A 27,868-nucleotide genomic window follows, 5' to 3' on the forward strand; every position below is an offset into this window, starting at 1 on the left:
TCCAGAAAACTGTATTTTAAAACAGTTATGAAATTATTTGCATTTGATCGCGGCAAACACGTTTTTGAATTTATATGTATATCCATTTACTGCAGCTCCACTGTTCTACCTCAGTTGAGAGTCACTTGTGATAAAAGTGTCTGAATAAATACATGGAGGTAAATTCAGATATGAATCCACAGAGGCCCTTTCCCACCAGTGGGAACATTTTTTGTTTCATGTTGTTAAAGCTCCGCGAGTTTTTGTCCTAGAGACATAAAAAAACACCCACAGCAACCTCGAACCCTTTACTTTTAAAATATAAACAGTTTGAAAATAAAATATAAATAACCACTTTGTAAGGAGAATAGAGCTGATCTCTTGCACATTTCTGTCTGTGAGTGAGGTTTCTGCTCCTAAGGACCCACCCATTAGCAAATGACAGCTATTCATATGATAAGTAATGGTGATTCAGTGATCTCTATTGGGCCATAGTGCGGCGAGAAAACCTGTGGGGGTAGTGGGCCACAAAGACATTCCAGGGCCATTATGTAATGGCCATTGTCTCTGTCTGAGGTGTCACAGGTAACTCATCAATATGCATTTGTAGGGAAACACATTTTGGAGAGGCACAGGTCACTCTGCTATTATAAATATGTAGTAGTAAAACCACACACATTTTCTGAATGCTAAACTCACATATGTATAGCCAACACCTATGTTTACAAAGTTCAGAGTTCAAAAGTCTCGGTCCGAAATCTTTACAATGTTTTTTTGTACAAATTCTGAGCAGCTCTGAATGAAGGTTTTCGTAAGGGTGATTTTACATTTGATTTAAATACAATTTAATTTTTTCTACATTCCTTAAATCTAATGTTGTTATTGCTGATGTCTTCTATAACATAATCATATATGCCACTTGTGCATCAATACTTTTAGTTAGGGGAAATATACAAAAACATCAAGGCATGTGAGACTTCCTAAAAAAGTCAAACAGGCCTGGGCCTCTTAAGGGTTAAGGTAATATAAACTGCTCCTCTAAACCGGAACGCTTTTGTTTCCCAGCAGAAAAAGGCAGGTAAAGACTAAAGTAATCGTGTACATGGCAAATCAACTAGTTTCCTCTCTTTATTTTCACTGTCAGTTTTATAACAAGGCACAAGAAAGAAAATGTATAAATCAGATCTCCTGGCCCAAGATGTTTGCCTGGTCCTTGAGGCCCTTCTCCATCATCTCCTTGTACTCCTTCAGTTTGCTCTCCATGGCTCGCTCCAACTCCTCGTGCTGGAGCTGCTTTTCCTCCTCCATCTTCTCCTTCAGGCGCCTAAGATCCTGCTCCCTGCTGAGACGCAGGTCCTCCAGGGCGCGCTCCAGGGCCTGATGCCGCTGCTCCATGGCAATGATCTTCTGCTCCTGCACCTTCTCCCTCTCTTTGGCCTCTGGGGGGGGGGGTTGGGAGGATCACATGTGAGGGTTTTGAGATAGAAACTGTCCTGTTGGTCAATTGTGATCATATGTGATATGCATCTATGAATGTATGAATGTATGTGACATATATGTGTGTTCATGTATGTATGCAGGTACAGTGAGACCAATTCATGTACTGTTAGCCTTGGGAGACCAGAAGTGACTTCAGTGCAAAACATGATGAGACTTCCCACTCTAGAGCCAACTTATGGACTAGACACACTAGTTCCAAATATGGACTAGACACATGTTGACAATGGACAATAACCAGCCTCCCATTGAAAATCCACTCCCTAACTTCCACATCTTCACGTACATAGCATACTTTCAAACTTCAATATACTGTATGGTATTAAGAGGGACAATCTTTTTTTACAGTCTCCAAATTAGTATTCATGTTGTTATCTTGATGCCCCCTAACAACACCATAGTGTCATGTCCAATACAGTCACAGAGATAATTCAAAAACTCAAAATCATTGGTGTGACAAGTGAGCTACATTGGTTGAAATTTCCTTATGCTTGGTAATAGAACACACTCCTTAAGACATTCAATCTCCAGCTACGTACCCCCCACAAAGTCTTGTCACTGAGGTGCGTTGTTATGTCGCATTTCACAATGTCTGTCACACCGAGTTGATTTGCACACAAAAAAACTAGTAGCTTGGCTAGCAACAACTGTACTGCTAACATCCTGATCTGAGGTAGACTAGCTATTTTTGGCAGTGTAATTATTTCACTGAGCGCTACAATGTATACATAAGTGAATAGCCCAGTCGCAATGCCAAATATACAGACTATTTAAGATTTCATGTCTATTTATAGGTCAGTTTGAAAATGTAATGGGCTTTTTCACTTTGAAAATGCAATTCACATTTTTTCCCCCACGTTCCCCTTACGTCCCTTTGCGTACCCCTTCGAGTATGCACACCCCAGTTTGGGAAAAGGTGGCCTACCTGAATGGAGCGTGTATAAGATATGGGAGATTATGATTATGAAAATTTATGTTGATGAATTTTTACACCTGGACCAACCGAAACACATTCTGTATTCTTCTGCGGCTATACCAAGAGACCCTTAGTGGACAATGCGCTTGTGTGGCGCAACATTTGTTCTTCTTCCTAAAGCCTTATTTATGGTCAAACTTATAGGCAGACACACAGAGCCCTCTGCATGGTTGCGAACCCCCTCCAAGCACCTCTCCGTGGCCTGACGTGCACCTCCAAAATTTGTTAACTATACGTCGAGACGACAGAGACCGCAGGGCTGTGATTGATCCGTTAACTACATAATTTCTGGAATCTCACTTTTCCGGTTTCATTCCCTCATCTCACAGCAAAATGAAATATTTAAAAGTTAAAATAAAAATATTTAAAAGTGTTGGCAGTGCGCCTGGCAATCACATTTTCACCATGGACCAAATAGAAGAACGTTTGACAGAAGTAAGGAAATATGAGCACCTCTACAACTCATTGTTGAAGGAATACAGAGATTCACACAAACCGACACCCATCAATAGACGCAGAACTTCGAAAGGTTCACGACTGCGTTGAAGCAACTGCATGGCCACACAGTAATGCAGTCGTAGAAACAACAAAGCCTTTAGACTACAACATCGTCTACCTAATGCACAGGGCACACTCTTATCTGGACAAGGGGAAAGGTGCTGTGAGAATCATGTTTTTTGATTTCTCTAGTGCCTTTAACACCATCCAGCCCCTCAGACTGAGTGACAAGCTCTTGCAGATGGGTGTGAACGTCCACCTGGTCTCCTGGATCACTGACTATCTGACGGAGAGACCACAGTTCGTCAGACTGAAGGACTGTGTCTCTGAGACTGTGTTGTGCAGCACTGGTGCTCCACAGGGGACTGTGCTCTCACCAGTCCTGTTCACCCTGTACACATCTGACTTCACCTACAACACGGAGTCATGCCACATCCAGAAGTTCTCTGATGACTGCTGTTGTGGGATGTATCAGGGATGGACAGGAGGGTGAGTACAGGAGCCTGGTGGATAACTTTGTGCAGTGGTGTAGGAATAACCACCTGCAGCTGAACGCCACTAAGACCAAGGAGATGGTGGTGGACTTTAGGAGGTCCCAGCCTCCTCTGCTACCAGTCTCCATTGAGGGGGTCAGTGTGGAGGTGGTCACCACCTACAAATACTTAGGTGTTCATATGGACAATAAACTGGACTGGTCAGCCAACGTTGATGCAATCTACAAAAAGGGTCAGAGCCGACTTTACTTCCTGAGGAGGCTGAGGTCCTTCAATGTCTGCAACAAACTCCTGCGCATGTTCTACCAGTCTGTTGTTGCCAGCATCCTCTTTTATGCTGTGGTGTGCTGGGGAGGCAGCATAAAGAAGAGGGATGCAGGGCGACTGGACAGGCTGGTGAGGAGGGCGGGAGCTGTTGTTGGCACTGAACTGGACTGCCTCACTACAGTGGCAGAGAGAAGGACCCTGAGTAGGTTGCTGACCATTTTGGACAATGACCACCACCCACTACACAGTACTCTCAACAAACAGAGGAGCACATTCAGTGGCAGACTCCTGTCACTGTCATGCTCATCAGACAGGCTGAGGAAGTCCAATGTCCCCAGGGCCATCCAGCTTTTTAATGCCAGTCCTACCAGTCTACCTCAGTCTGCCCTCCCCTTCTCATCTCATCTCAGCCGCATGCACAGACTTTACCACTTACATATTCTGCACTATCACTTTGCTCTTTGCACTTTCATAACACACACACACACACACACACACACACACACACACACACACACACACACACACAGACACAAGCACAGGACCACTATCTTGCACTACCACTAAATTTCCCTCGGGATTAATAAAGTATCCATCTATCTATCTATCTATCTAACATATGATTTTAAATAACAAGAAAAGTCGTTATTGTGTATTTACATGATGGATTATAGCCTGTTCGTCCATTTCAAATTGGACAAGTAAGACTACCTCTTTCCCGATACTCAAGTTTTTAAAAGTGAGTTTAACCTTTAAAAAAAAGCTTAATTTCAAGGTCAACTCAGATTAATTGTATTAATCCATAACATGTGCTCCTGCTTCCTTGCTAAAATAGAAATAATTTGCATAATGTGCAACTCTTCTCATAAAGGGAACATGATATTTATTTTGTATTTGCTCGATAGATGGATCAGAATTGGGCAGTGGTTTGTGTTTGGCACATGCAGATTTCCCCTGCCAGAGAAGATTATATATCCAAAATCCACACCTCTGTGGAATATTTAATTCATCACCAGAGTTAAAGACAACTCGCCTGGGCGAAATAGGCAATTTCTGCCACCATACAAGAAAGGCCTGTAGAGTCCGACCCATTTTACGTGAAGTTACTGCATGAAAATCACTGCTTTGCTCTGATTGGCTGAAACCGCATGTGTTGGTGACAGCCGTCTCACCGGCCATCATCTTGTCGGCCTCTGTGAGTCTCTGATCAGCTTTTAGGATGGAGTTTGCTTCAGCGTTCTTCTCCTGGAGAAACTCTTCCAACACCTGTTCCCCCTCAAGACAAGAGAGAAAACAAACATACATATACACAGACACAAACACTCTCTCTCATACACACAAACACACACACACACACACACGCAAATACAGACAGACACACCTATACCCACAAGCACAGACATATTCATACACACGGAAACACACAAACACATAAGAGTTCCAAACATACCATGCTCACACACACACACACACACACACACACACACACATACTGCCCTGGCACTCACCTTCATGCCCTTCTTGTCATGTTGCTTGTACTCGGCCACCATGGCGTCTCGGTCACGGCAGTAGATCTCATACCCGCCTGACTTGGCATAGCTGCCCTGCTGAATGTTGACGGCCATTGGTTCGTACAGCTCCAAGAGAACCTTCCGACAAAGCTCCTCCGAGGCCTCCTTGTTCAGAGTGTTAAGCTGCTTATAGAGCTGAGACACCTTCTCCTGTCGGAGGGGAAGCCACAGCACACATTTTAGCCAAAGGAACATGAACTACAAATACGATATGTAATGCTCGGAATGTACAACAAAACAAAAAACAAAAAACAAGTTGGAGTCTCCAACCTGGAGAATCGTGTTCAGGTACTACATGTTTTGAACACTACACCCTTCAAAACATAACAACTTGGCAACTCAGGCATCATAGAGGTTCCCAGACGGATATCCGACAAAAGAAAGTCTGTTTTGCTTTTGCGAGTTCACTTGAACACTATAAGTAGCTAAACCAGAAGAGTAAGGTGCATATATGGTAAGGTAACAACATACCTTTAAACCGTTATAAGTCTGGATACAATTAATGGATAAATGAATATATGAATACAGGTAAATGTAAGAACTTCAATGTCAACTGTTCATCATCACTCTAGGTCTGCAATCCTTCCTTGATGTTTAAAAAAAAACAGTTTTTCAACTGTTCCAAACTCGCCTCCAGCTGCCTCATGTATTTCTCGCCTTCATCCTTGAAGGAATTCTTGTGGAATTCCTGCATTGCCAGGCCGTTGAGGCGAAGATGTTCAGCAGAGACAGTTTCAAGATCCGTGGGAAAGGTCTTACTCAAATTCCCCATTGCCTGCTCATAGAGCTGGAAGCCTGCATCCACGGCCAACTGGTTTTCTATATCTGCCATGGCAACCACAGCATTCTCCAGACAGGGAATGCTGCCACTGTTGATGGTGTCCACGTAGATCTTCACAAGATGGCTGAACTCTAGACAATGAGTGAAAGGCAAGGGGGTTTTTGCCCACTTAGATCTATATCTCAAATCATCGGTATGGAATCAGAGTATAAGTAGAACAAAAACATTAATTTCACACTATTTTAAATTCCTACTTAGTATGGTGTTAACATTTAACATTTGAAGCTTTAAATGTAAAGGTTTTTAGGTTTTTGCATTTAAGACATGTATATTCAGTCCAAGTACAAATATGTAATTACTCAACATTTGTATGTTTATTGCACCAGAAGCTACTTAAAATAAAGTGTGACCCAAACATATTTCTGGGCTGTGTGACTGTAAAGATACCAGCTGCTAGATCAGGCCAGGGCCACCATACATCCATCCATCCATCAATCCATCCATCCATCCATCCATCCACCCATCCATCCATCCATCAATCCATCCATCCATCCATCCACCCACCCATCCATCCATCCATCCATCCATCCATCCATCCACCCATCCATCCATCCACCCACCCATCCATCCATCCACCCATCCATCCATCCATCCATCCATCCATCCATCCACCCATCCATCCATCCATCAATCCATCCATCCATCCACCCATCCATCCATCCATCAATCCATCCATCCATCCATCCATCCACCCATCCATCCATCCATCAATCCATCCATCCATCCATCCACCCATCCATCCATCCATCCATCCATCCATCCATCCACCCATCCATCCATCCACCCATCCATCCATCCATCCACCCATCCATCCTTCCATCCATCCATCCATCCATCCATCCATCCACCCATCCATCCATCCATCCATCCATCCACCCATCCATCCATCCATCCATCCATCCATCCATCATCCACCCATCCATCCATCCATCCATCCATCCACCCATCCATCCATCCATCCATCCATCCATCCACCCATCCATCCATCCATCCATCCATCCATCCATCCATCCATACAATCTGTTCTCTTTTTCAATTATCTTTTCTGCATATATTCAGTTATTCCTTCTTCTTTGAACACATCAACGATACAAAAGAAGCTCTGTGACTCACGGCTGCCGGTGACCTCCTGACCACCCTGTACCGTCTTCACGCGGCTCACTTCAAAGACGTTACTGCAGAAGCGTTCAGCGACATCCAGGAATTCTGGTAAAAGGTCAGCCTCAGCCATGGAGTCCAGGTTCGTCATTTTTTTCATCAACGTTGGGAACGGGAAGGTGAAGCACTTCCGTGTCGGGAAGAAGTTCCGTATGCACTGTCTCGGTTGGTTGTAGGTCAATACTTTAGTAGACTGACCTGTGAATGCAAATTCAAAAGCTGTCTGAAACTGAAGCTAAATACTCTCAACCTTGTCTAAACTTTACATTTCAATCTTGTGTTCTCAAATGTATAAATGTATAACTTTAAACTAATATCGGAACCGGTGCCTGTACAACAATAATTCAATTCTTTATGATCTGTAATTTCTGTTTGTGACGGTGCACATATGCAATGTTCTGCTGTTATGTTTGCAAATAATTAATAGTTTAATAGGTTGATGAAAAAATCAACTTACAAATCTAAATAATATAATAACAAAGAACAAAAACAACACTACCACTCATACTCCCACTACTACTAGTAATACTACTACTGCTCTAACTACTTATTATTATTATTATTATTATTATATAATAATAATAATAATAATAATAATAATAATAATAATAATAGTAACAAAGCTGTTTCCATTTTGTCAAGAAAAACAAAACCATATATATTTAACCATTCATTGAGACTAACCTTTCTTCAGCTGCAGGGCATAGTCCAGGTACTCGTCCTCGTTCACGTCACGACCCTCGATATTCCTCTCCAGAGTGAAGTCCCGAACGGCCCAGATGAAGTCGGGGAAGAAGCGGACAAACTTACAGTCCTCCTCATCGCCATACTCATCACGGGCGCACGCTGACTTTATCTGGACGTGATCGGTTATCTCAGTCACATAGCTGTGATTGGCTAAGGAAAAGTGACTGCACCACTGCTTCTTCTGTTTAAAGTTTCACATCATATTCATATAAAGGAGTAAAGAACAGGGTGTGTGTGTGTGTGTTTACCCTATAGTTATTAGAGTCTGACCAATATAAGATTTTTAAGACAGATACCGATTTCAATATTTGTGGATTTAAAAATCTGATAATGATTATTTTCATCTCACTCGTCATTTTCATCAGAAACATATCAATATTTTCTCCAACAATTAGCTTAGTGACATAATGTTGTTAAAATAATTATCTAGCCTAAACAAAGGTTTAGTAGGCAATACATTTTTTTGTATCAATGGGATTTTACACCACTAAAGGTGTAGGTTATCACTTTCCTTCCCTATGCTCATCGTTCATTATCGCTCATACACTGACAAACGCTGACATTAGCCAGTTTTGTGGATAATTAACTTAGCAACTGCGATATTGCCAGAAAATGTGTGGGATAAGACAAGTGAGAAAATGATCAGGCCATTGATCAGTTAGTCAGTGCAGCTGTCAAAGCAATCAAGCCTCCATCACTCAACTAATGCTCATGTTATTTTGCGGTCGAATTTAAGCTACGGTGACCGATGATATCTTACCAGCTCTAATGTTACTCCATTAAAACCAGGCATGAGTGTTGTCAGGTTGTTTTAGGCTTAAAGGAATTATAGGAGGACTAGGGGCCTTTAAAACAGCTTGCACACACCTAAATGCTTCATGAACCACCTCCATTGCTGGACGGGACGACAGCAATAAACTTCAGATCTACACATCCAGCCTCCTGACTCTTGTTTATAAGTTTGAGACTAAGGGCCAGATTTATTAACAGACTGCGGGTAAAGACATGGAACCGTATTTACAAACGCGGCACACTTGGGTAAAATCGCAGATTGCCCGCTGCTGAAGCAGATAGAGAAAGTAGGTGTTCGCTGCAAAAAGATAAGAGGAGATGTGTAAAGTGCGCCTAATTATATATTCCGTGGTATTTACTAAGACTGCCTGACGAGAGCGCGTCTCTAATTTGAGTGAGAATTTTCCGACTCAAAAGCAGGTTTAAACCAGGTCTGTTCAATTTGTAACGAAACAAGAGCTGTTTTAGCATGACATATCAGCTGCTAAATGAAAACTATGTGCGTACGAGAAATTTTACGCAATTCATTAAAAAATAAAAATACGAACATCAGGGTTTTGTGTGGGTATAGTGGTGAAAATATAACAGAAATGTTATTTGTTTAAATGTTTATATTTGATATATCATTTAATATATCGATACCCCCTGCATACCCGAGGATGGCCCAGTGTTCCGAAATCCCGATATTCCGAAATCTGAATTTCCCGAAAAATAGTCAGAAATATCTTTACTCCAACAAAATAAACCTTCTGTTCAGAAATGCCATTGTTCCGACCAGTGGTGCCAGATTCTTGTTTGTGGTTGGGTGGCAAAAAGTGCGTGTGCAAGGTGAAGAATGCAAGAGGCCTGCTCACTAGCGTGTTTGTTGCAGTCCGTGGGAGGAATTTTCATGTTTTACACATAGGCCTATAGATGGATGCTGGAAGTGCAGGCTCACGAGTTTAATGACTGTTTAATGATATACTAAAATGTAGGCCTATGCATGTGCGGTGTTTGGGGGGGGGGGGGGGGGCGGGGGCATTGCACCCCCTGGCATAATTTAGAAATATTTTAAATTGCACAAAACACACTCAGCATTTAGTTTGTGCCGCGGAGCAGAGATGCTCACCGGGCTATCGCGCATATAACTGTTCCTAGGCAATATTTGTTAACTTAGCCTACTCTGGTTTTGAATATAGGGTGCTGTCATGGCAAAAAGTGACCGGGTGCCAAAAAGAGCCCGGGTGATGTAATATTGGCTTTCGAACGACTCTTGAGTGACAGTTGCTATACCAACGTTAGCATTACGTCACCCGGGCTCTTTTTGGAAGTCAGACAACCTCAATAACGCAATTTACCCCAGAGCATCTCGCATTATACTTCGCTACCTGAGACCAGCTTGCCTGTATTTTACCTGCAATAAACCAAGCAAAACAACCATGTGCTTGATGTTTGACTGTGTTAGGAAAGTTGTTGACTCACAACTTTGTTATAGTGTCAAAGTAAGTACATTTCAACTGGTTTCGCCGCTAGCATCTCGTTAGCGATTAGCAATTCCTCCGTTAGCTGGGGCACATTATTTTGCTTAGTGTTTAGCTAGCAAGCTAGTATGAACTCTCCCAAGTCTTTCTAAATAGGCCTATATCAACAAATAATGGTAGATCTTAAATTATTTAAGATGTTAGCAAATGAACTGGCTGGCTTGCTAAAAAGGTAGATGAACAAGCACCGTATATTATTTAAGATGTTAGCAAATGAACTGGCTGGCTTGCTAAAAAGGTAGATGTACAAGCACCGTATAGTATTTAAGACGTTAGCAAATTAACTTGCTGGCTTGCTTAAAAGGTAGATGAACAAGCACCATATATTATTTAAGATGTTATTAAATGAACTGGCTAGCTTGCTTAAAAGGTATATGAACAAGCACCGTACCGTATATTATTTAAGATGTGAGCAAATTAACTGGCTGGCCTGCTAAAAAGGTAGATGAACAAGCACCGTATATTATTTAAGATGTTAGCAAATTAACTGGCTGGCTTGCTAAAACGGTAGCAAGCCAAGTAAACAAGCACCGTATATCAGTATATTTTCTCCTTGTTATAAAAACGAATTTCTACTCTAAACAATTTCAATTAAAATGCAAATGATGATGTAAACGGCTAAAATGGAACACTTTATTTACCGGGTAAAAATTTGTTTAGCCACAATATATAGCGATTAAAAAAGTAGTATTGACTGCAAATGTTGATGTACAGGATACCGGCAGGTGTAGCTAAAACGGAATACTTAATAGTTTTAGGCACAATATTAAGTGACTAACAAGTAGCTGATGGCTTTCGAACGACTCTTGAGACTGACCAAAAAGTGCCCGGGTTACGTAGTGTCCGGGTTACGTAATGCAAGCGTTGGTATAGCAACTGTCACTCAAGAGTCGTTCGAAAGCCAATATTACATCACCCGGGCTCTTTTTGGCACCCGGTCACTTTTTGCCATGACAGTACCACTCATGCGAAGGAAATCACCGGTAATTTGTCGAAGGACATTATGCAGATGTTGTCAAGCACTGACAAAGCATGCATGCGCAGTGCACATCATAGGCCTGATTTCTTCAATCCAATGCCATTTTGGATAGTGTTGTGTGTTCTGCTGGTAACAAGAGGTAGGCTAATCAGCGAATGTTGCATATGTTTCACCAACTTTATTAGGAGACAGGCAAACACCTGTCTCTGCGCTTAAGCTGCATTTTTTTTTCGCCCCCCTTGGCACAAATCTCAAATTATTAATTTATCAGCTGGCACCGATGTTCTACGTTATGGTCATACTACGTATAACACGCCCCATAATCACAGCCCAATGGAGCAGTATCAGACTCATATTCTGACTAGAATTATGAGTATGACAACATCAGGCTAATATGTTTATGTTGTGATGCCCAAAATAATAAAGGCTATACTATAAAACAAACAGATGTGATGTGGTCAGATAACTAAGGCCATTTGAGCGCCTAACTAATAGTGGACAATGCAAGGCTACCTTTCCATTAGGGATGTCAGTGGGCCGCAACATTTTATTACAAGTGTTTGTAACCCACCCCAGCAGCTGTCTCTTAGTTTGACGATAACCGTCCTGAGCAGTCCTTTACGGTGCCAGTATGGTTAGTACGTAGTTTCCTGTTTATTTATCTCTGAAAAATCTGTGTGTCTTTCCAAGTGTTTGTAATCCCCCCCCCCCTTTTTTTCTACTGTGAGGTGCATTGTGTTACCTCCTGGTATGAAATGCACCGTACAAATAAAGTTTGATTTGAGTTGATTTGATTTTAACCTTAACAAGATACTGTTTAAGTGGCACAATTAAGGCCGGAATTGTAAGATAGGCCTAGCCTACTCGATGGCCCCATCTTCAAATCATTTTTAAATGTCAGACTCAAAGTTCAATGAAGTGAGGCTCCTTCTCGTAAGTTGGAGGCGGCAGGCTACTGATTCAATGCGCACGCACACACAGGAGAACGTGGAGGCGCCTGGAGAGGAGAAATTGCGCGTCTCAAACGCGACAACAATCACGCACGCTGCCGGAATACTGGGCAGCAGTTCAGTTCTTGGTCCACAACTTTGTTTGACTTTTTTGACGTAGGCCTATTATTATTATTATTATTATTATTGATAACCTAGGCTATTAAGAATGATGCAGGTTTTTTGCTCTGAAAGTTGGCTATCATAAAAGTATTTTTTTATCATCGCGATGCAAATGCCATGTGTGTATAATAATATTCTGAATTAAAGTTCATGGTTGTGAAATAAATGCAATTATATGTTTATGATTGTGTAATCAATTAATTGGGATGTGCATGTGGGCTATAGTGGTTCACGTTGCTGTGCTCACAATTTCGGAACAGCAGGCTGTCGGACTAATGAGTTTTGTGTTGTTGGGGTATAGGGCTACCATAACTTTTGGTATCTGGACAAATTAGCATATTTTCGGAATACCGAGTTTTCGGAATAATGGGCTTTCGGAACATTGCCATGGAACACCCTCCACCTGTTCAGAAACCTGTTCTTTATATCCTTTTTTCACGTCCTCCTTCCTTCACCACCTCCCGACGCGTAGATGACAACTCATTGATTTTATTTGTAATAGTCTGCCAGATAGCATTTTTCTGAGCATTTCTGCCTTGAACTGTGTTTACGTTTGCTGTAACCTCGTGAACCAAAAGCTCTAATTCTAATTCTAATTTTGACTCATCATCCATTCTCTTATTAGCAGTGCGCTAATTACACTAGAGGGCGGAGTAAAGCGCTGATAACGCGACGAGGTTCTTGTTTGATAAATACTACGGAAAATGCAGAAACACATTGTGCACTGTTTGCGATTTGGCGAAGGCGCTGATTACGCTGTGCTCGCAAATGTACGGAAATGAGGCCCTAAGAGTGGTATTTTGGACACAACACTCACTAGCTCTGAGGTTACTGCGGCAAAACCAGGCATGAGTAATATGAACGTTTATTTAGGCTTAAAGGAGAAATGCTGAGAAGTATTTATTATTATTTAAAGTAACAGTATGTTGCAATTGTACTTTAGGGTTAGGGTTAGGATTAGCAATTTTACCTTAAAATAACAGTTTAAAAAAATTGGGGCGCTACAATGACGTTTAATATGGAGAATGGCCTCTGTGCCATTGCCATACCAAGGTCCGTAGGCATATTACTTCGCTATGTAAGTTTCTGGAAGCCGCCCGAGTACTACTCTCTGCCGGACTAGTAAGTAACTTATTGGCCGTTTTGCTTTGTCTTGTGTTGCAATTGCTTGATGTTTGACTGTGTTAGGAAAGTTGTTGACTCACTAGTTTGTCATAGTGTCAAAGTAAGCAAATTTCGCTAGGTTTAGCTGCTAGCATCTTGTTAGCGATTAGCAATTCCTCTGTTGTGCTGCTTTAAGAAATGCATTTCACGTGAAAATTATCACCCTACCTACCATGAAGACACAGATCAGACTCCATTGTACTCAGTCTGTGCAACGGTCAGCTTCAACTTATTTAGTTGAAGAATTAACGTTTGGCTTTTGCATACTTTTTTGTTTTTTTAATGGAAGTTAAAAATGCCAATATCAATAATTCAGCAATTAGCTTCTATCAGCTGATTCATCCATCAGGCTCTTGTAGTCATCGCTGTTTATGTGCTGAGGCTACGAGGGAAAGTGTGTGTGTGTGTGTGAGAGAGAGAGAGAGAGAGAGAGAGAGACAGGATACTGGAGTTTCTCTACAGCATCGTTATCGATGGTGCCTCTGCTGTTGTACACCAGGGTGCTACTGAGCAGCACGGCCAGACAGAAGATCCAGGCATCGTTCTTCGAGTCGCCCTATGATTGATTAAAAATTGTAGGCTGGTTAATCAACTATGTTCTTTCTGCGTTCTCTGCATTCAGAATTGTATTTTAAACCAGTCAGTATTCAGTTTCACTTCTTCCTACCACTGCAGTGTATGAGTATAATAATATGTAAATAGTGAAACGTTAGTGTCCTCACCTTGTTGACATCACCCAGTCCTTCAGTGTCTAACAGCAACAGCGTATGTCCTGAAACAGAGGTCGTCCCATTGTCACTGACACAGCCCACTACTTCCTGTGTTACACATGGTTACCATAGTAACTATAGTAACTGTAGTCACACAGTGACTCACCACTAAAGATGAATAGAGTGCTTTATTACAAACACATGAATTAATAAATAGATTTGCTCACCTTGTTTAGAGGGGTGAGGCACACACCACATCCAGATGCCTTTGGTCTTAGTCTCAATGGTCCTGCCCAGAGCAAAGCCTGAAATAAACAACTAATATTTGAACACATTATCAATGTTGTCATAGCAACAAAGGAGCTAGGCCCTACTGTGATGGTGTGTTTAATTTTATTTCTGTATCATTGATGTTCTACTGGTCCTACCCGTTACGTGGTCCATGTCAGTATATACAGTTCAGACAGAATAGAGGCTGCACTCAGGAGGCAAATAGACAAAAGACACGTTTGCAATTAACCTTTCATTTATTTTCTTCTGTGTGTGTGTGTGTGTGTTTATGCGTGTGTGGGTTTGTATGTGTGCAATAAAATGAGGGAACGGAGTAATGCTAAGCCCCATCAGCTTCCTAACTATTACATATGGCAGCAACAACACCTCTAACATCAAACAGTTATTTCTTGCTAAAAGCACTATGAGACGCTGAATTAAAGTGCCTGTTCCTTCCGTGTCACCTGTTTGGATTATTCCAGGTACTGATTCCCGTCTGTGCTTGAAATCTGAAATATTCCTGTAGCTCATTACATATAACTCAGACTCAGTCTGTTTCAGGTCAATAGTGGCATTACAAAATGATGCTGGGCAAAGCAAACTGTGAACATATAGGAACTTTGCATGTGTTGATTTGTTGATGTGTGTGTGCGTGCGTGTGTCTCTGTGTGTGTGTCTGTGTGCATGTGTGTGTGTGTGCCTATGTGTGTGCTTGTGTTTGTGTGCACATGTGTGTGTTGTGTAAATGAATGAGTGAGTAAACGTTCCATGCATGTACAGTGGGGGTGTCCGGCGGTCCGGCGTGGCGCGGCACAGCGCGGCCACCGACACAAACACTTAAAGGAATCATGGTGTTCATGTGTTTCTTTTAATGACAGCAGTCAATATAACAACTTAACAATTATTTGAACTGTACATTGAACTGAACATCGAAACATGTCTTTTTATGACAATTATCCATATCCAAGAGTGCAGCTTTTGTCACTGCAGTGTATCTTTCTGGGCTTCTGGAAGAACATTTTTTAAGATATTTGCGGCCTAAAATTCCTGATTTTGCGGGAGCTTTTACAAAAAGTTGCAATGAAAATTGCTGTGTTTTTAAAACATTAATTCATCAAGAACAAAACGATTAAGAAATGGTCCTCTTAATAACTTCACCAATATGCCAAACTAAAGATTACCAGGACTACAAAAATGTAGCAAAATAGGCTTTCCTTATCCACAACGAAGTGCACCTGTTGGCATTACAAAAGGTCAGTAAGACTGAATACAATGTTATGAATGTCTCATCCTTCATATCTCGTCATCTGACGTCCTGCCTGCGTTTCTGCCGTTCTCATTCTATGCTTATCAATCTGTTTTGCTATCCTTGTTTATTTATTTAATTCGTATAGGTGTTGATGTTGTTCAATTTCATGTCATCCAGTCTGCTTCACGAGATCTGCTTTTTCACTAAAAGTCTGCTGTGGGAGATTCCCCACTTCCACGTCAGTTGGCTGCCAGCTGGAGATATTGTCCGATTCATAAAGCGGCGGCCGAGTGAAGCTAAGTTGAGCAAAGACTGGGAGTTAGATTCGTCTTCAATACTGCCGTTTGTGCGTGTGAGAGTTAATGACTTAAGAATATATTAATCGAGTGCCTTGTATTAATAATTACCTTGTATGAATCGTGTGCTTATGTAAGCAGGAACATGGATTTTCTGTGTTCCTATGTGTGTGTAACTGACACCACTTAGTCTGAATATTTGTAAGAACATGTTTGGACCAGAGGTGATAAGAAGGGTCGAACTTTGCTTCTTTCGACCTTCTGTAAAACCGACATCCTTGCATGACAAAAAGCATAGTAAGATGACCTTGGACGTCAGAGACCCACCACGTGGTTATCCCTGCTAACAAATTGTTTAGGCGTCTGGGAACACTATACTTCTATATAAACCTTATGTGATGTGTTTAAATTTGCTTCTTTCACGTCTGCTGCAGTCTGGGAGTGAGCCTGGTCCCTTTGTGCCTCTCTCTGGCCTGCCAGGACGTGGGTGAGCCAGAAATTTTTTTTTTTTTTTTTTAATAAATATACTTATATGCAACTCCACAGTCCTTAACTTGAGTGAATTTTCACCCAACATAATTAGGGGCTTCGTCCGGGATTCCAACAACCTGATCGACTCTTTGCACTGGGCTAATCATCAGGACCTAAACCGCACGGGGGAGTACGAGACTCCTTTTTCCTCTGCCTCTGCCTTGAATGGGAAAGAGGCCAGGGCCTGCCAGTGTGGAGAGCCGAGGGTGACGGAATTAACAGGACTGGGGGTTGGACTATATTTTTTTTGTTTGTTCGATTAAGAGAGATACTATATATGTCAGTTCTCTTCGGTTGGTTGAAACAAATTAGGAGAGCTATCTCCTAATGTGTAGCCTCTGGATGGTAAACAGAGCTAAGACTATACAGAAGTGGCATATTCCTTGGTCTCCTCGGTTTGAGACGAATTAGGGTAACTATCCCTTACTCCTGGTTGAGTCAGACATAGTAAACTTTTTTACAATGGGTAAGAAAACAGAAATTACTTATATCTAATTATAAGACTGATCTCCCATTACTGAGGTGCCTTCACCTATAACCAATAGGGGACTGATTACCTTAGGGAAATTCCCTGGTAATTAAAAAAGGTCAAGATCAGTTAGAGGTATTAAGATAAATAAAATTACTTAAAATGGGTAAATGGGTGCGTCCAAATCAGAAGAAGTACGTGATGATGGCAATGAGAGGTGGGTTAAAATGTCTACAACACAGACATAAGAGACTTCTCTAAAATATCAGACTGTGTGTAAAAAGACTGAGAAAAGTATTCAAGGATCCAGTGAACTGCTAGCACCAGCCCCATGGGCTGATGATGGGCCTTACGCCATGCGGTTAAAAAATGCATTCATGACAGAAATTAGCAGGTTTGTATATAGAGAGAAAATATCAAACATAGATTTTGAAAATGTTTTTGCATTACTGGCTGCTCCAAACAGGGATAAGCTTAGGCTAATGGTGGCAAGAAAGCCAATAATTTTTTTGTTTTGTTTTGTTTTGTGTATGACTCGGGTGCCTGCAGAGCAGTTATCAGAGAACGAGATATGCCGAGCACAGTGAGGTTGTCAGAAGAAAGAGAACTCTAGAAGCAGAGGCATACACAGAACCCACAGCGAGACTTGACTTTCGCCCAGTTGCACTCACTCCAACCATCATGAAGTGCTTCGAGAGTCTGGTCCTGGCTCATCTCAAAACATGTCTACCACCCACACTGGACCCCCTCCAATTCGCCTACCGACAGAATAAGAGCACGGAGGATGCCATCTCCACGGCACTACACTCCGCCCTTTCCCACCTGGACAACAGTAACACCTACGCGAGACTGTTGTTCATAGACTTCAGCTCTGCATTTAGCACCATAATCCCCTCCAAACTGATCACAAAACTCAGTGATCTGGGCATCAACACCTCCCTCAGTAACTGGATTCTGGACTTCCTAACCAACAGACCTCAGTCTGTCAGGTTAGACAACAACACCTCCTCAATCCTCATCCTGAACACTGGTGTCCCACAGGACTGCGTGCTCTACCTCTACTCCCTCTTCACCTACGACTGCACAGCTGTACATGGTTCTAATACCATTGTAAAGTTTACAGACGACACAACAGTGATTGGCCTCATCAGCAACAACGATGAGTCGGCCTACAGGGAAGAGGTCCAGCACCTGGCAGAGTGGTGTGCCAACAACAACCTGGCTTTCAACACCATGAAAACCAAAGAGTTAATTGTGGACTTCAGGAGGACCAAAGGTGGCGCACACACCCCAATCTGTATCAACGGGACGGAGGTGGAGCGTGTCGCCAGCTTTAAATTCCTGGGTGTCCACATCTCCGAGGAACTCTCTTGGACCCTCAACACCTCGACCTTAACCCTCAACGCATCACTGGTTCCCCACTCCCCACCATCGAGGCGGTCCAGCGCAAAAGATGTCTGCGGAAGGCGCGCCCAAGGACAGCTCCCATCCCAACCACAGACTGTTTGTCCTCCTCCTCTCAGGGAGGCGCTACAGGGCCCTCCGTTCCCGGACCAGCAGGCTCAGGAACAGCTTCTTCCCTGCGGCTGTCACCCTGTTGAACTCTGCACCACGGTGATAGCCCCCCCGGGTTTCCTACAGTAGACCCCCTCTACCCTGGCCTGACTGCCACACACCTCCCTCCAGCCACTGAACATTTGCACTAAATTGTTCATTTGTCTATATCTATTTATTTAAAATTGTTGTCCATATCCATATTCATCGTATTTATATTTTATCATGTCTCCTACCTCATTTATAACTTTATAACTTCTACTGCCACCTTCACCTGTACTTCACCTGCACTTTACACATATCTATATCACATCTGCACTAATCACCATTATTGCTGCTCATGTTCTTACTGCTCATACCACTTATATCTTATGTCATACTGTATATATCCTATTTATCTATATTTATATTACCATTATGCACATACTCTGCACTCTTCTGCTTTGCACTTATGGTTAGATGCTAACTGCATTTTGTTGCCTCAGTACTTGTACTCTGTGCAATGACAATAAAGTTGAATCTAATCTAATCTAATCATCTAATCTAATTCAAACTCCCAGCTGCATTTCATCTCCATTCACAATCCCCATTTCTGTTTTCCAATCGTTTGAATAGTCAACTTTTGTGTTTTCTGAGCCTTTTGAGCATTTAACTTCTGTGCTTTTCCCATTAAATCTTTTGTGCTTAATAGTCCCTTTTTTCTTTGTTTTGTCCTTAATCATTCACTGTCTCCCCGGCTTTGGTGTTTCACAATAAACTCCTTCTCCAAGCATTCCCTGTGTCGTCCGATATTCCCTGACACCTGGATACATCTAACACAATGCAAACGAGTAAGCTTGCCCCAGACAGAGACAGAGGATAGGAGCTGTCTTCCTTTACATTAGGGGTCTCAAACTGAAATTACCCGGGGGCTGATGAGCATCCAGTCTGGTCATTGGGGGGCCAGATTTTTTTTATCTGTTTTTTTTTACATTTTTACATTTAGTCATTTAGCAGACGCTTTTATCCAAAGCGACTTACAAGGATGTATACACATTTTACATCTACACTGATGCACATCAGGAGCAATTAGGGGTTCAGTGTCTTGCTCAAGGACGCTTCGACAGGGAATCGAACTAGCAACCTTCTGATTACTAAACGACTTCTCTACCTCCCGTACCACTGTCGCCCCATCTGTTGGCTTGCCTATTACAATACTGTAGATACCACTTTTGCGTTGGCAAATCTACCATGTGTGATCAGTGGTACAATGGTTAGTGTTGTTGAATAACAAGTAGCTGACCTGAGTTTCAATTCCGGGGCAATGCAAGATGCTCTTTGGATAAAGGTGTTTGTTAAAGTTACTCTTTAAGATCACTTTGTCCCATTGATAGCCCATGACTTACATATACAGCAGTAATAGTGGGATAATGTCTTCATCGACAACTACATCTATATTTTTCCTTCATACATGCACAGTTCAAAGCAAATGCTGTATTGCACCACTTCTGTATAGTTGTTAACAAGGCTGCAAACAAACAAAACAAAGCAGAAAACTGAATGAAGTTTCAGCAAAAATCTGAATCATTTTATTTTATAAAATAAATGTATTATTCCTCGGAGCGACTTCAATGACAGACCAGCATGCTCCATTGCGTCACACAGTTGCTCAAATACATCCTTGGCTGTGGTACGGCCTTGCATTGTTTTTACACAAAGTAATTCCTCTGTCACTTCAAACTGGTTGTTAACACCGCGGAAAAAAATTGCGAGCTAAGCATTATCATTTATGTCAGTACTCTCGTCCAGAGCCAAAAAATACGCACTGAAACTTTTGCCTTTGACATGCAGCTAGATTTATTTTCTGATAATGACCGCTGGACTATACAGAATCCAGTTTATTATTCGGTTACTTGTCAAAACGATAGAAGACATTCCTCCAAAATACCTATTTTGAATGATTTTGTTGCCATTTCGTGACTTCCGCTAAGAAACAATTGTTCTTCACGCAGATAGATCTTTAAAGTTCCAGGTGTTGCGTAGCATTTACATTTACATTTACATTTAGTAATTTAGCAGACACTTTTGTCCAAAGCGACGTACAAGGGAGAGAACAGTCAAGCTACGAGCAATAGAAACCTGGTGTAACAATAAATACTACTTTAAATAAGAAATAGAAAAACGAAATAGAAAAGAAAAAGAAGTGCAGGAATGTAACTGCTGTAAATGCAAGTTAAGCACCAGTCGAAGTGCCAGTTAGGAAGGGAGGTGCTCTCTGAAGAGTTGGGTCTTCAAAAGCTTCTTGAAGGTAGAGAGGGACGCCCCTGCTCTGGTAGTGCTAGGCAGTTTGTTCCACCAACATAGCAATGCATTACTTGCTGACTTCAATTCAGTTTCCATTACGTTAAATGACTGGACTACTTAGCGGTAAACGTTGGGGTGGCCCATTCAAATCAATGGAACTTTCTGCAAAATTCTGAGGAGCCGGCGGGCCGGATAAAATCGCTTGTCGGATTTTGAGACCCCTGCTTTACAGTTTTCCAGGGCCGGCCCACTGTGAAAGCAAGTCTAACCTACAAAGGGGGGTTGGTGGTTTTAGAGACCACCCATTACAAACATTGGTGAAGCAAACAACGCTGTCCAGTGGGGTAGAAGAGCCTAGTGGAGACTGCGAGGGTGGGGCGGTTTTATCTCTGTGAAGTCATGGGGAGTTACAAGAAAATGAAACGATGTGTGGGACTTTTAACAATAACTGTACTGCTCTACATTTTGGGAGTGTTAGCACATTGATGGATATCACAGCAGGCACCAGTCTTGGTCAAATGTCCGCAATAGGGCCTGGCTAAGGACCACACCTAGGGGACTGGACACGGAAATGTACTTACACTGACACTTACGAAGTTCCCGGGACAATTCTGGGATTCATGAAAGTTTTCTCCTCTGGGATCCATTCTTAACTTTGAACAGAATTAAAGAATGCAAAATAGCAGTCTTAAACGGCCAGATTGGAGTGCGCCCATGTTCTTAAGGGCTGAATTTGTGAGAATTCGGTGATTGCGTTCACATCAATTCTACTGACGTCCTCGGATTTAAATTATTATAATAATAATAAATGCGAGAATATTTGTATAATAAACAACAACGTTTCACATTTATAGTCATGATTCTACGAGGCATCGTGATGTCCTAACATAAATAAAGGCATTACACGAACACTGCAAATGGCATTGAATAAATAAATAGGCACTAAACTCAGTCGCATGGATATAGCCATGGTGGAATAGAATGGACATATCTACATTCTGCAACAGTACCTCCACCTCTGCACCGGTGAAGTTAGGTTACATGTTGAAAGTTGCTCCAGTAGTTCGAGCAAAACCCACGCTGACCGTGTGACAGCAGTATTTTAAAATGCAATACACGGCATGACAGACCAGTGTTCGCTTTCCGCTTTGACATAATGTAAGGCAAGTTGCAAAAAAAACGTAAGGGAGAGACAGAGGGAGATAGGGCCAGACGGCAATTTTTTCATGTCCCCCCCAGGAAATACTCTCTGAAATTGTACTGTTTATTGTCCCCCCTAACAATGAAATGGGATCTCCGCCCTTGTATTGACATCATTTAATGTACTTTTTGACCATGTGTCAACGTTTGAGTGGGACTTTTGTTCTGATGCCCACAGAGATAAGGGATGCATAAAGAGTAAACACCACAGGAAGTTTAGAATGTAAACAAACCAAGCATGGTCGCCATTGTCACGTTACTTCTATCTATCTCAATCTGTCATGGTAATCTTTCAGAAAGCAATGACTAAGTGCTACATGATCATAAGACATTTATAACTTGAATGCAATGGGTTTTGGTAACTTTGATGAAGTTTTGGATGTTTTGATAACTGAATATGATCACTGCAACTGCGATGCTACTCGGTCAGATACGTTAGCATGGCTGCTAATAACGTGAGTCACTATTGATATTGTTGTTTAAAAAACGCAAAAGTACTTTTTATCCGATTGCTCGATTAACCGATTAAATAATCAATAGAATACTTGATAAAGAAATATTCGATAGTTGCATTGGAGTTGCATATGGTGCCAGAGCAGGAACCCGGACTTGAGTTGCTGCAGGGACTGTGCCTCTCTCTGCCCTGCCAGGATGTGGGTGAGCCCGACAAGCTTGTTGTTGTTGTTGCTTAATAAATATACTTATATGCAACTCCGGAGTCCTGAGGTAACTTGAGTGAATTTTCACCTAACAGTGTGCGTGCACGTGCGTGTGCCAGTGTGTGTGTGTGTGTGTGAGTGTGTGTGTGAGTGTGTGTTTGTGTGTGTGTGTGGGTGCGTGCATGGATAGACTCAACATAGAGCGTCTGCGATGTAGTGTAGGGGATGCTGACGGACTGATCAGAAATTTTACTGTTTTCCATGCTGCTGTGACCCACAGACTGTTGTACATGGACTTTGGATAAGAAAGCAAAGTTCGTAATAAATATACTTTTTAATCGGAAATCTGTTCTTTGGATGATTCTGTTGTGTTGCTCCCACCAAACCCGAAGAACCCTGCACTTAAAGTGAGTGCCATGAGTGAGACCCAGCACTTTAACTTGGTGGCATAGTCAGATGTACACTGCCGCTCCTCGTTATGTATGAGTGTGTGTGTGTGTGTGTGTGTGTGAGGTTTACCTGACTGTTGTCCAGCTAGCCGATTCATGAGGTAAGACTTGCCAGTGCGGTACAACCCCACCACAGCCACCACCACCACAGGCTGCTTGATCCTCCTGAGGATGTCCAGGGCCGATTCCACTGTCCGCAGTCCCTCCCCTTCATTCTCAATCAAGCACACAGGTGCTGGCATGTGGGGTGGATCTCCAGACATGGCTGGTAAGATGGCAGTACAACCTACACAATTAACACCACACACAAATCTTGATTCAATTATATATTTTCTGTTCTTCCATCATATCATTCCTTGTTTTTTTACAGTGTCAGGTTTATGCCTGGCTTAGACTGTTGCGTTGCAATGCGCTGATCCAACGGATGACGGAAGGCGTGTGTGGCGCATGGGGTTGGGGTGATGATAATGGAGGCGTTATAGTGAGATTGACAGGTCAACAAACCAATCACGCCACTAGCAACGTGGGTAGTAGCATGCTACCAATCCCCTCAGACATATTTTGTCAGTTACATAACAAGGTTTTTACATTGAAGTGTGTCTATTTCTCAGTAACTTTAAAAAAATCTAAGCAAAAAAAGTCAAACTTTGCGCTCTTTAAGGCCCCGTCACACCATGACGTTCTGGTCAACGTTCTATGATGTTAGAGGAAACGTTGGTAATCATCCATGGTCGCTGGTATTGCGCCAGAAGAGCTTTGTGTGAAAGCTGGTGAACGCTGTAATCGTCGGTAATCGTCGGTGATCGGAGGAGAACGCTGGTCCAAAAAAAAAGTTTTGAACATGCACAAAAGTTCTCATGGAGATCAGCGTTCTTCAACGTTTAATTTAAACGCTGGAGAACTTTCGTGGAACGTTTTATTAACTTTGCACGCGTTTGGCTATGGTAGTCAGTCGTTGGTAGGGTAGACTGAGTACAGTTGATGCACCTGAAATAACTTATGTGCGCAGCAAAAAAATCCTGAGACGTGAATTTTAGTTTGGACATGCCTACTAACATCCTCTTTGATCCAGGGAAATTTGAGCACCTAACCCATCTCTCGTAGGAAGATATCGGCGAAAGTTTTTTCACCAAGGGAAGATCTTGATTTTATCATGTCCCTTCTACAATTAATATGTTATTAACCATACATGATCAACAAACGCAACGTACATCATTGCAAACGTTATTCTGTGCACTATACATCGACATATGCAATGCTATCATGTCATGCAAGGTCATTGCATAATCTAGCGAAAAGCGGAGTGGAGGGTATATATGCTTGCTTGAGCCCAGCATGAAGTAGATGTACTGAACTTGAACATAGCTGAGCACTGTTATAGCTGGTGCTGTTCCATGGCAGATGGATATGATACGAAGACTCTTGTGACATGGACAATGTGTGCGGATGTGTTGATGTTTTCTAATAATAAACATTGAGAAACACAAATTCAGTGTCAAAATTAAAACATTGATTTTAATAACATAAAACCCCAGGAATAACGCCCGTTATTTCATAAATCACAGTAATAATAACAGTAAATCTTCGTCCGAAGACATTGCTAGTGAAAGAGGCTTTGTATTCTTCCTACTTTCAGCAGCATTTATCATCTTCTTACCTGCAGCAGCGCTAGTAGCAGACACGTCAGCACACGTTTGTCGCGCACCAGTGTCGCTGTTACATGCTCCTCATGCGTAAGTCCCACGCTAGTAGTCATGCGTCAGTCCTACGCTATTCTTTCGTTAAGTCACACGCCAGATGTGTCCACATAGCCCTAGAACGCTCGAAATTGAACGATTAGAAAGTTCAGAGAACGTTGACCAGAACGTCATGGTGTGACGGGGCCTTTAGACATGAGCATAAACACGATCTGAATGGCTACCGCCTGTACTGCATGAAATGCAATTTGATTGGCTGACACATACGTTGCCTCTCGAAAAGTTTAACATTATTCAACTTTCGGCACAAGCAACGGAACGCACCGGAGCCACAACTCCATTCGGCAACGGTTGACGTCACCCCATTCAAAGTGAATGGGGATCTGTTAACGTTAATGCAGGCAGGAGGAGCCAGATCTCTAAAATATTGCAGATTCCTCACAGGGTACAGTCTTCTAAACAACTCACTCTACTCAGATGAGATACTCCAGGGACCACATCATAAGTTGTTCATTGCTCTAAAATAAAGTGTTAAGGTATTTCCACAACTTGTTACAATATCACATGAAGACACCTGACTTCTCGGAAACCCTGACCCTCTCGCTTCCACTTGCGACATAGACATGTCTGCACGTACATACATCTGCTGGAAAATTTTCAAACCTTGTATCCTACCTGAAGCCCCCATAAACATAAGCTACACACAGGGAAACTGTCAAAATCAGTTTTGGCTTAAAGCTTTAAAGTTTATGCACATCTTATTGGTAAGTGAAAGTAAGGCTACACTTATAGCTAATTAAACAGGTACCTTTGACAAAAGTCCAAGCTGCAATACACATACTCCTGTTTAAATGGCAAGTAAAAGAATAGGCCATATTGCAGTAACATGAATCAGCAATTTCAGATAACCGCCACTAGATGTCCTGATGACCCTTTGAAGCTAAATTATTTAACAATTTGACCTTACTATAACAGTTACTTTGCAATACTATGCAATTATTTTGGTGCTACACTGACTTGTAATACAGAGAATATCGCCTGTGCCACTACACAAGCCCAAGCAAGTAAACAAAAATGAATAGGTTGAAAAAACGTAGGCTTATGTGTTTATAATTACCTTCGGTAAAGAGCTTGCTGACGGAAGATCCAAACTCTACTGCTGTGAATTCATCGAAGAATGTTGAGATCACAGAAAAACACAAAAAAGAATGGAAATAAAACGGCGCTGGTTAAAAAAACGCACTGTAACTGCCAACGAAACACATTTCCATGCCTCAAATGTATGCCTCTGACATACAAAGTGGCAATTCACAATCACGAACGACGTTAGTATATTAGGAACCCGTCTCTCATTTTCCGCGATAGAATGTAGCTACCCCATGGCCATATAGACCTAAAGCCTGTAAGTTAACTAAACAGTTTGGTTGCGTTAACTTACGTCTTTGATACAGCCAAAGCAACAAACGACACGGAGAACACAGCAGAACACTCAGTCAGTAAGAAGCCTCCAACCCTGTTATATAAGATAAGATATGAGATACGGTTATCTTATGGGGTGGGGAGGGGACTTTAGACCTCACAATATTACATAAAGAGACCTGATTTCTCGGAAACCCCTACCCTCTCGCTTTCACTTGCGACATACACATGTCCGCACGTACATAGGCTACTGTACATCCGCTGGAAAATTGCCAAACCTTGTATGCTACCTGAAGACCACAAGTGACTTTAGTGCAAAACATGATGAGACTTCCCACTCTGGAGCAAACTTGTTCCACATTATGGACTAGACACATGTTGACAATGGACACTAACAAGGCCACTGGCTTCTCGTTGAAGATCCACTCACTAACTTCTGTCTGTAAGTTAACTACCCAGTTCACTTGTGTAATCTTACCTCTTTAATGCAGCATAAGCAACAAACGACACAGATAACGCATCAGACCACGGAAAGTCAGCGGAAATCTCCTCCCCCGTTTAAGTTATCTAATTTTTCCTAATTAACAATTTTTCCTCACAGTATTACATGAAGACACTAGCCTGGGTACCAGACGAACTTAGCCCCGCCCACAACATTTGAGGTCTGGAAGTTCGGTCTGGCATTTCTCCGTTGAGGAAAAAATATGCCTGACCAAAAACTTGACCAGACCAATCAAATTGTCAGATGATCAACCGTAACTCAATCAACCACGTCACTTGGGTTGATTTCGTTTTCAACAAACATGGCTCCCGCTGGAGAGCTGAGATGTAGATGTGTAGATAGAGATGATTTAGAAGACATCGACAGCGCAATCATTTTGAAAGAGGAACGCGATCAAGGCATTTGTCGATCGAAAATATGTTTTTGCCGTCCTTCCTACGGGATTCGGTAAAAGTTTAATTTATCAGCTGGCCCCGGTGACGACTACGTTGCTCTGATTGGTTTTAGGTCTATCCAATTGAGCGAAGAGGCATTTTTTTTCCTGGTTCGGTTGAAACACGCCCCATAATCACAGCCCAATGGAGCAGTATCAGACTCATATTGTGACTAGAATTATGAGTATGACATCGTCAGGCTATGAAGACACCTCACTTCTCGGAAACCCTGACCCTCTCGGTTCTACATTAGGGGCACATGGGGCACTGCCCCACCAGATCCAGATGGCGCTGTGGTGCAGAAAGCTCAATACATCTGAGCTTTGTGGCAAAATATATCTTATTTTTTTAATATGCAAAGTAGCGATTCAATTGTAAATGTGTGTGCGTGAATAAACTAGACTCACAAGCATTATAGCACTGTTTTGGAGTAATTTGATTTGTGTGTGTTTCTGTGTTTGTGCTTGCTCCGTGAAATGCTGCCTGCTCTCCGGTGTCCCTCCCTTTCTGGGGCAGCGCTGCGCTGTTGCTATGGAAACACCAATGAGCGT

The 27,868-nt window shown here is 42.1% G+C and overlaps 2 protein-coding genes across 2 annotated transcripts in view; both read right to left on the reverse strand.

The window, feature by feature from the left end:
• LOC105894420 (guanylate-binding protein 1-like) overlaps positions 1-27,868 on the reverse strand; it is a 272,853-nt gene that overhangs the window by 17,932 nt on the left and 227,053 nt on the right. The window lies entirely within an intron of this gene.
• On the reverse strand, positions 995-23,507 carry LOC105890563 (guanylate-binding protein 1-like). The gene is made up of 11 exons (XM_031562396.1): positions 23,336-23,507; positions 14,533-14,610; positions 14,318-14,367; positions 14,042-14,151; positions 7,966-8,168; positions 7,237-7,479; positions 5,914-6,194; positions 5,220-5,432; positions 4,884-4,986; positions 1,164-1,418; positions 995-1,050 (listed from the first exon to the last, which is right to left on the reverse strand). The coding sequence occupies exons 1-11, from the start codon at positions 23,505-23,507 to the stop codon at positions 995-997; spliced, it is 1,764 nt and encodes a 587-aa protein (XP_031418256.1).

This window comes from Clupea harengus, chromosome 24, assembly GCF_900700415.2.
Source record: "Clupea harengus chromosome 24, Ch_v2.0.2, whole genome shotgun sequence".
In the NCBI taxonomy this organism is placed as follows: Eukaryota; Metazoa; Chordata; class Actinopteri; order Clupeiformes; family Clupeidae; genus Clupea; species Clupea harengus.

What these genes read in the sequence shown, in the direction of transcription:
- LOC105890563 (XM_031562396.1), bottom strand. Translation starts at nt 23,507, where the DNA reads ATGCCAGCACCTGTGTGCTTGATTGAGAATGAAGGGGAGGGACTGCGG. An exon ending in GCCTCACCCCTCTAAACAAG is followed by an intron (nt 14,368 to 14,532) that starts GTGAGCAAATCT and finishes CCTCTGTTTCAG; the next exon opens with GACATACGCTGTTGCTGTTA. An exon ending in TGCCCTGCAGCTGAAGAAAG is followed by an intron (nt 7,480 to 7,965) that starts GTTAGTCTCAAT and finishes TTGCATTCACAG; the next exon opens with GTCAGTCTACTAAAGTATTG.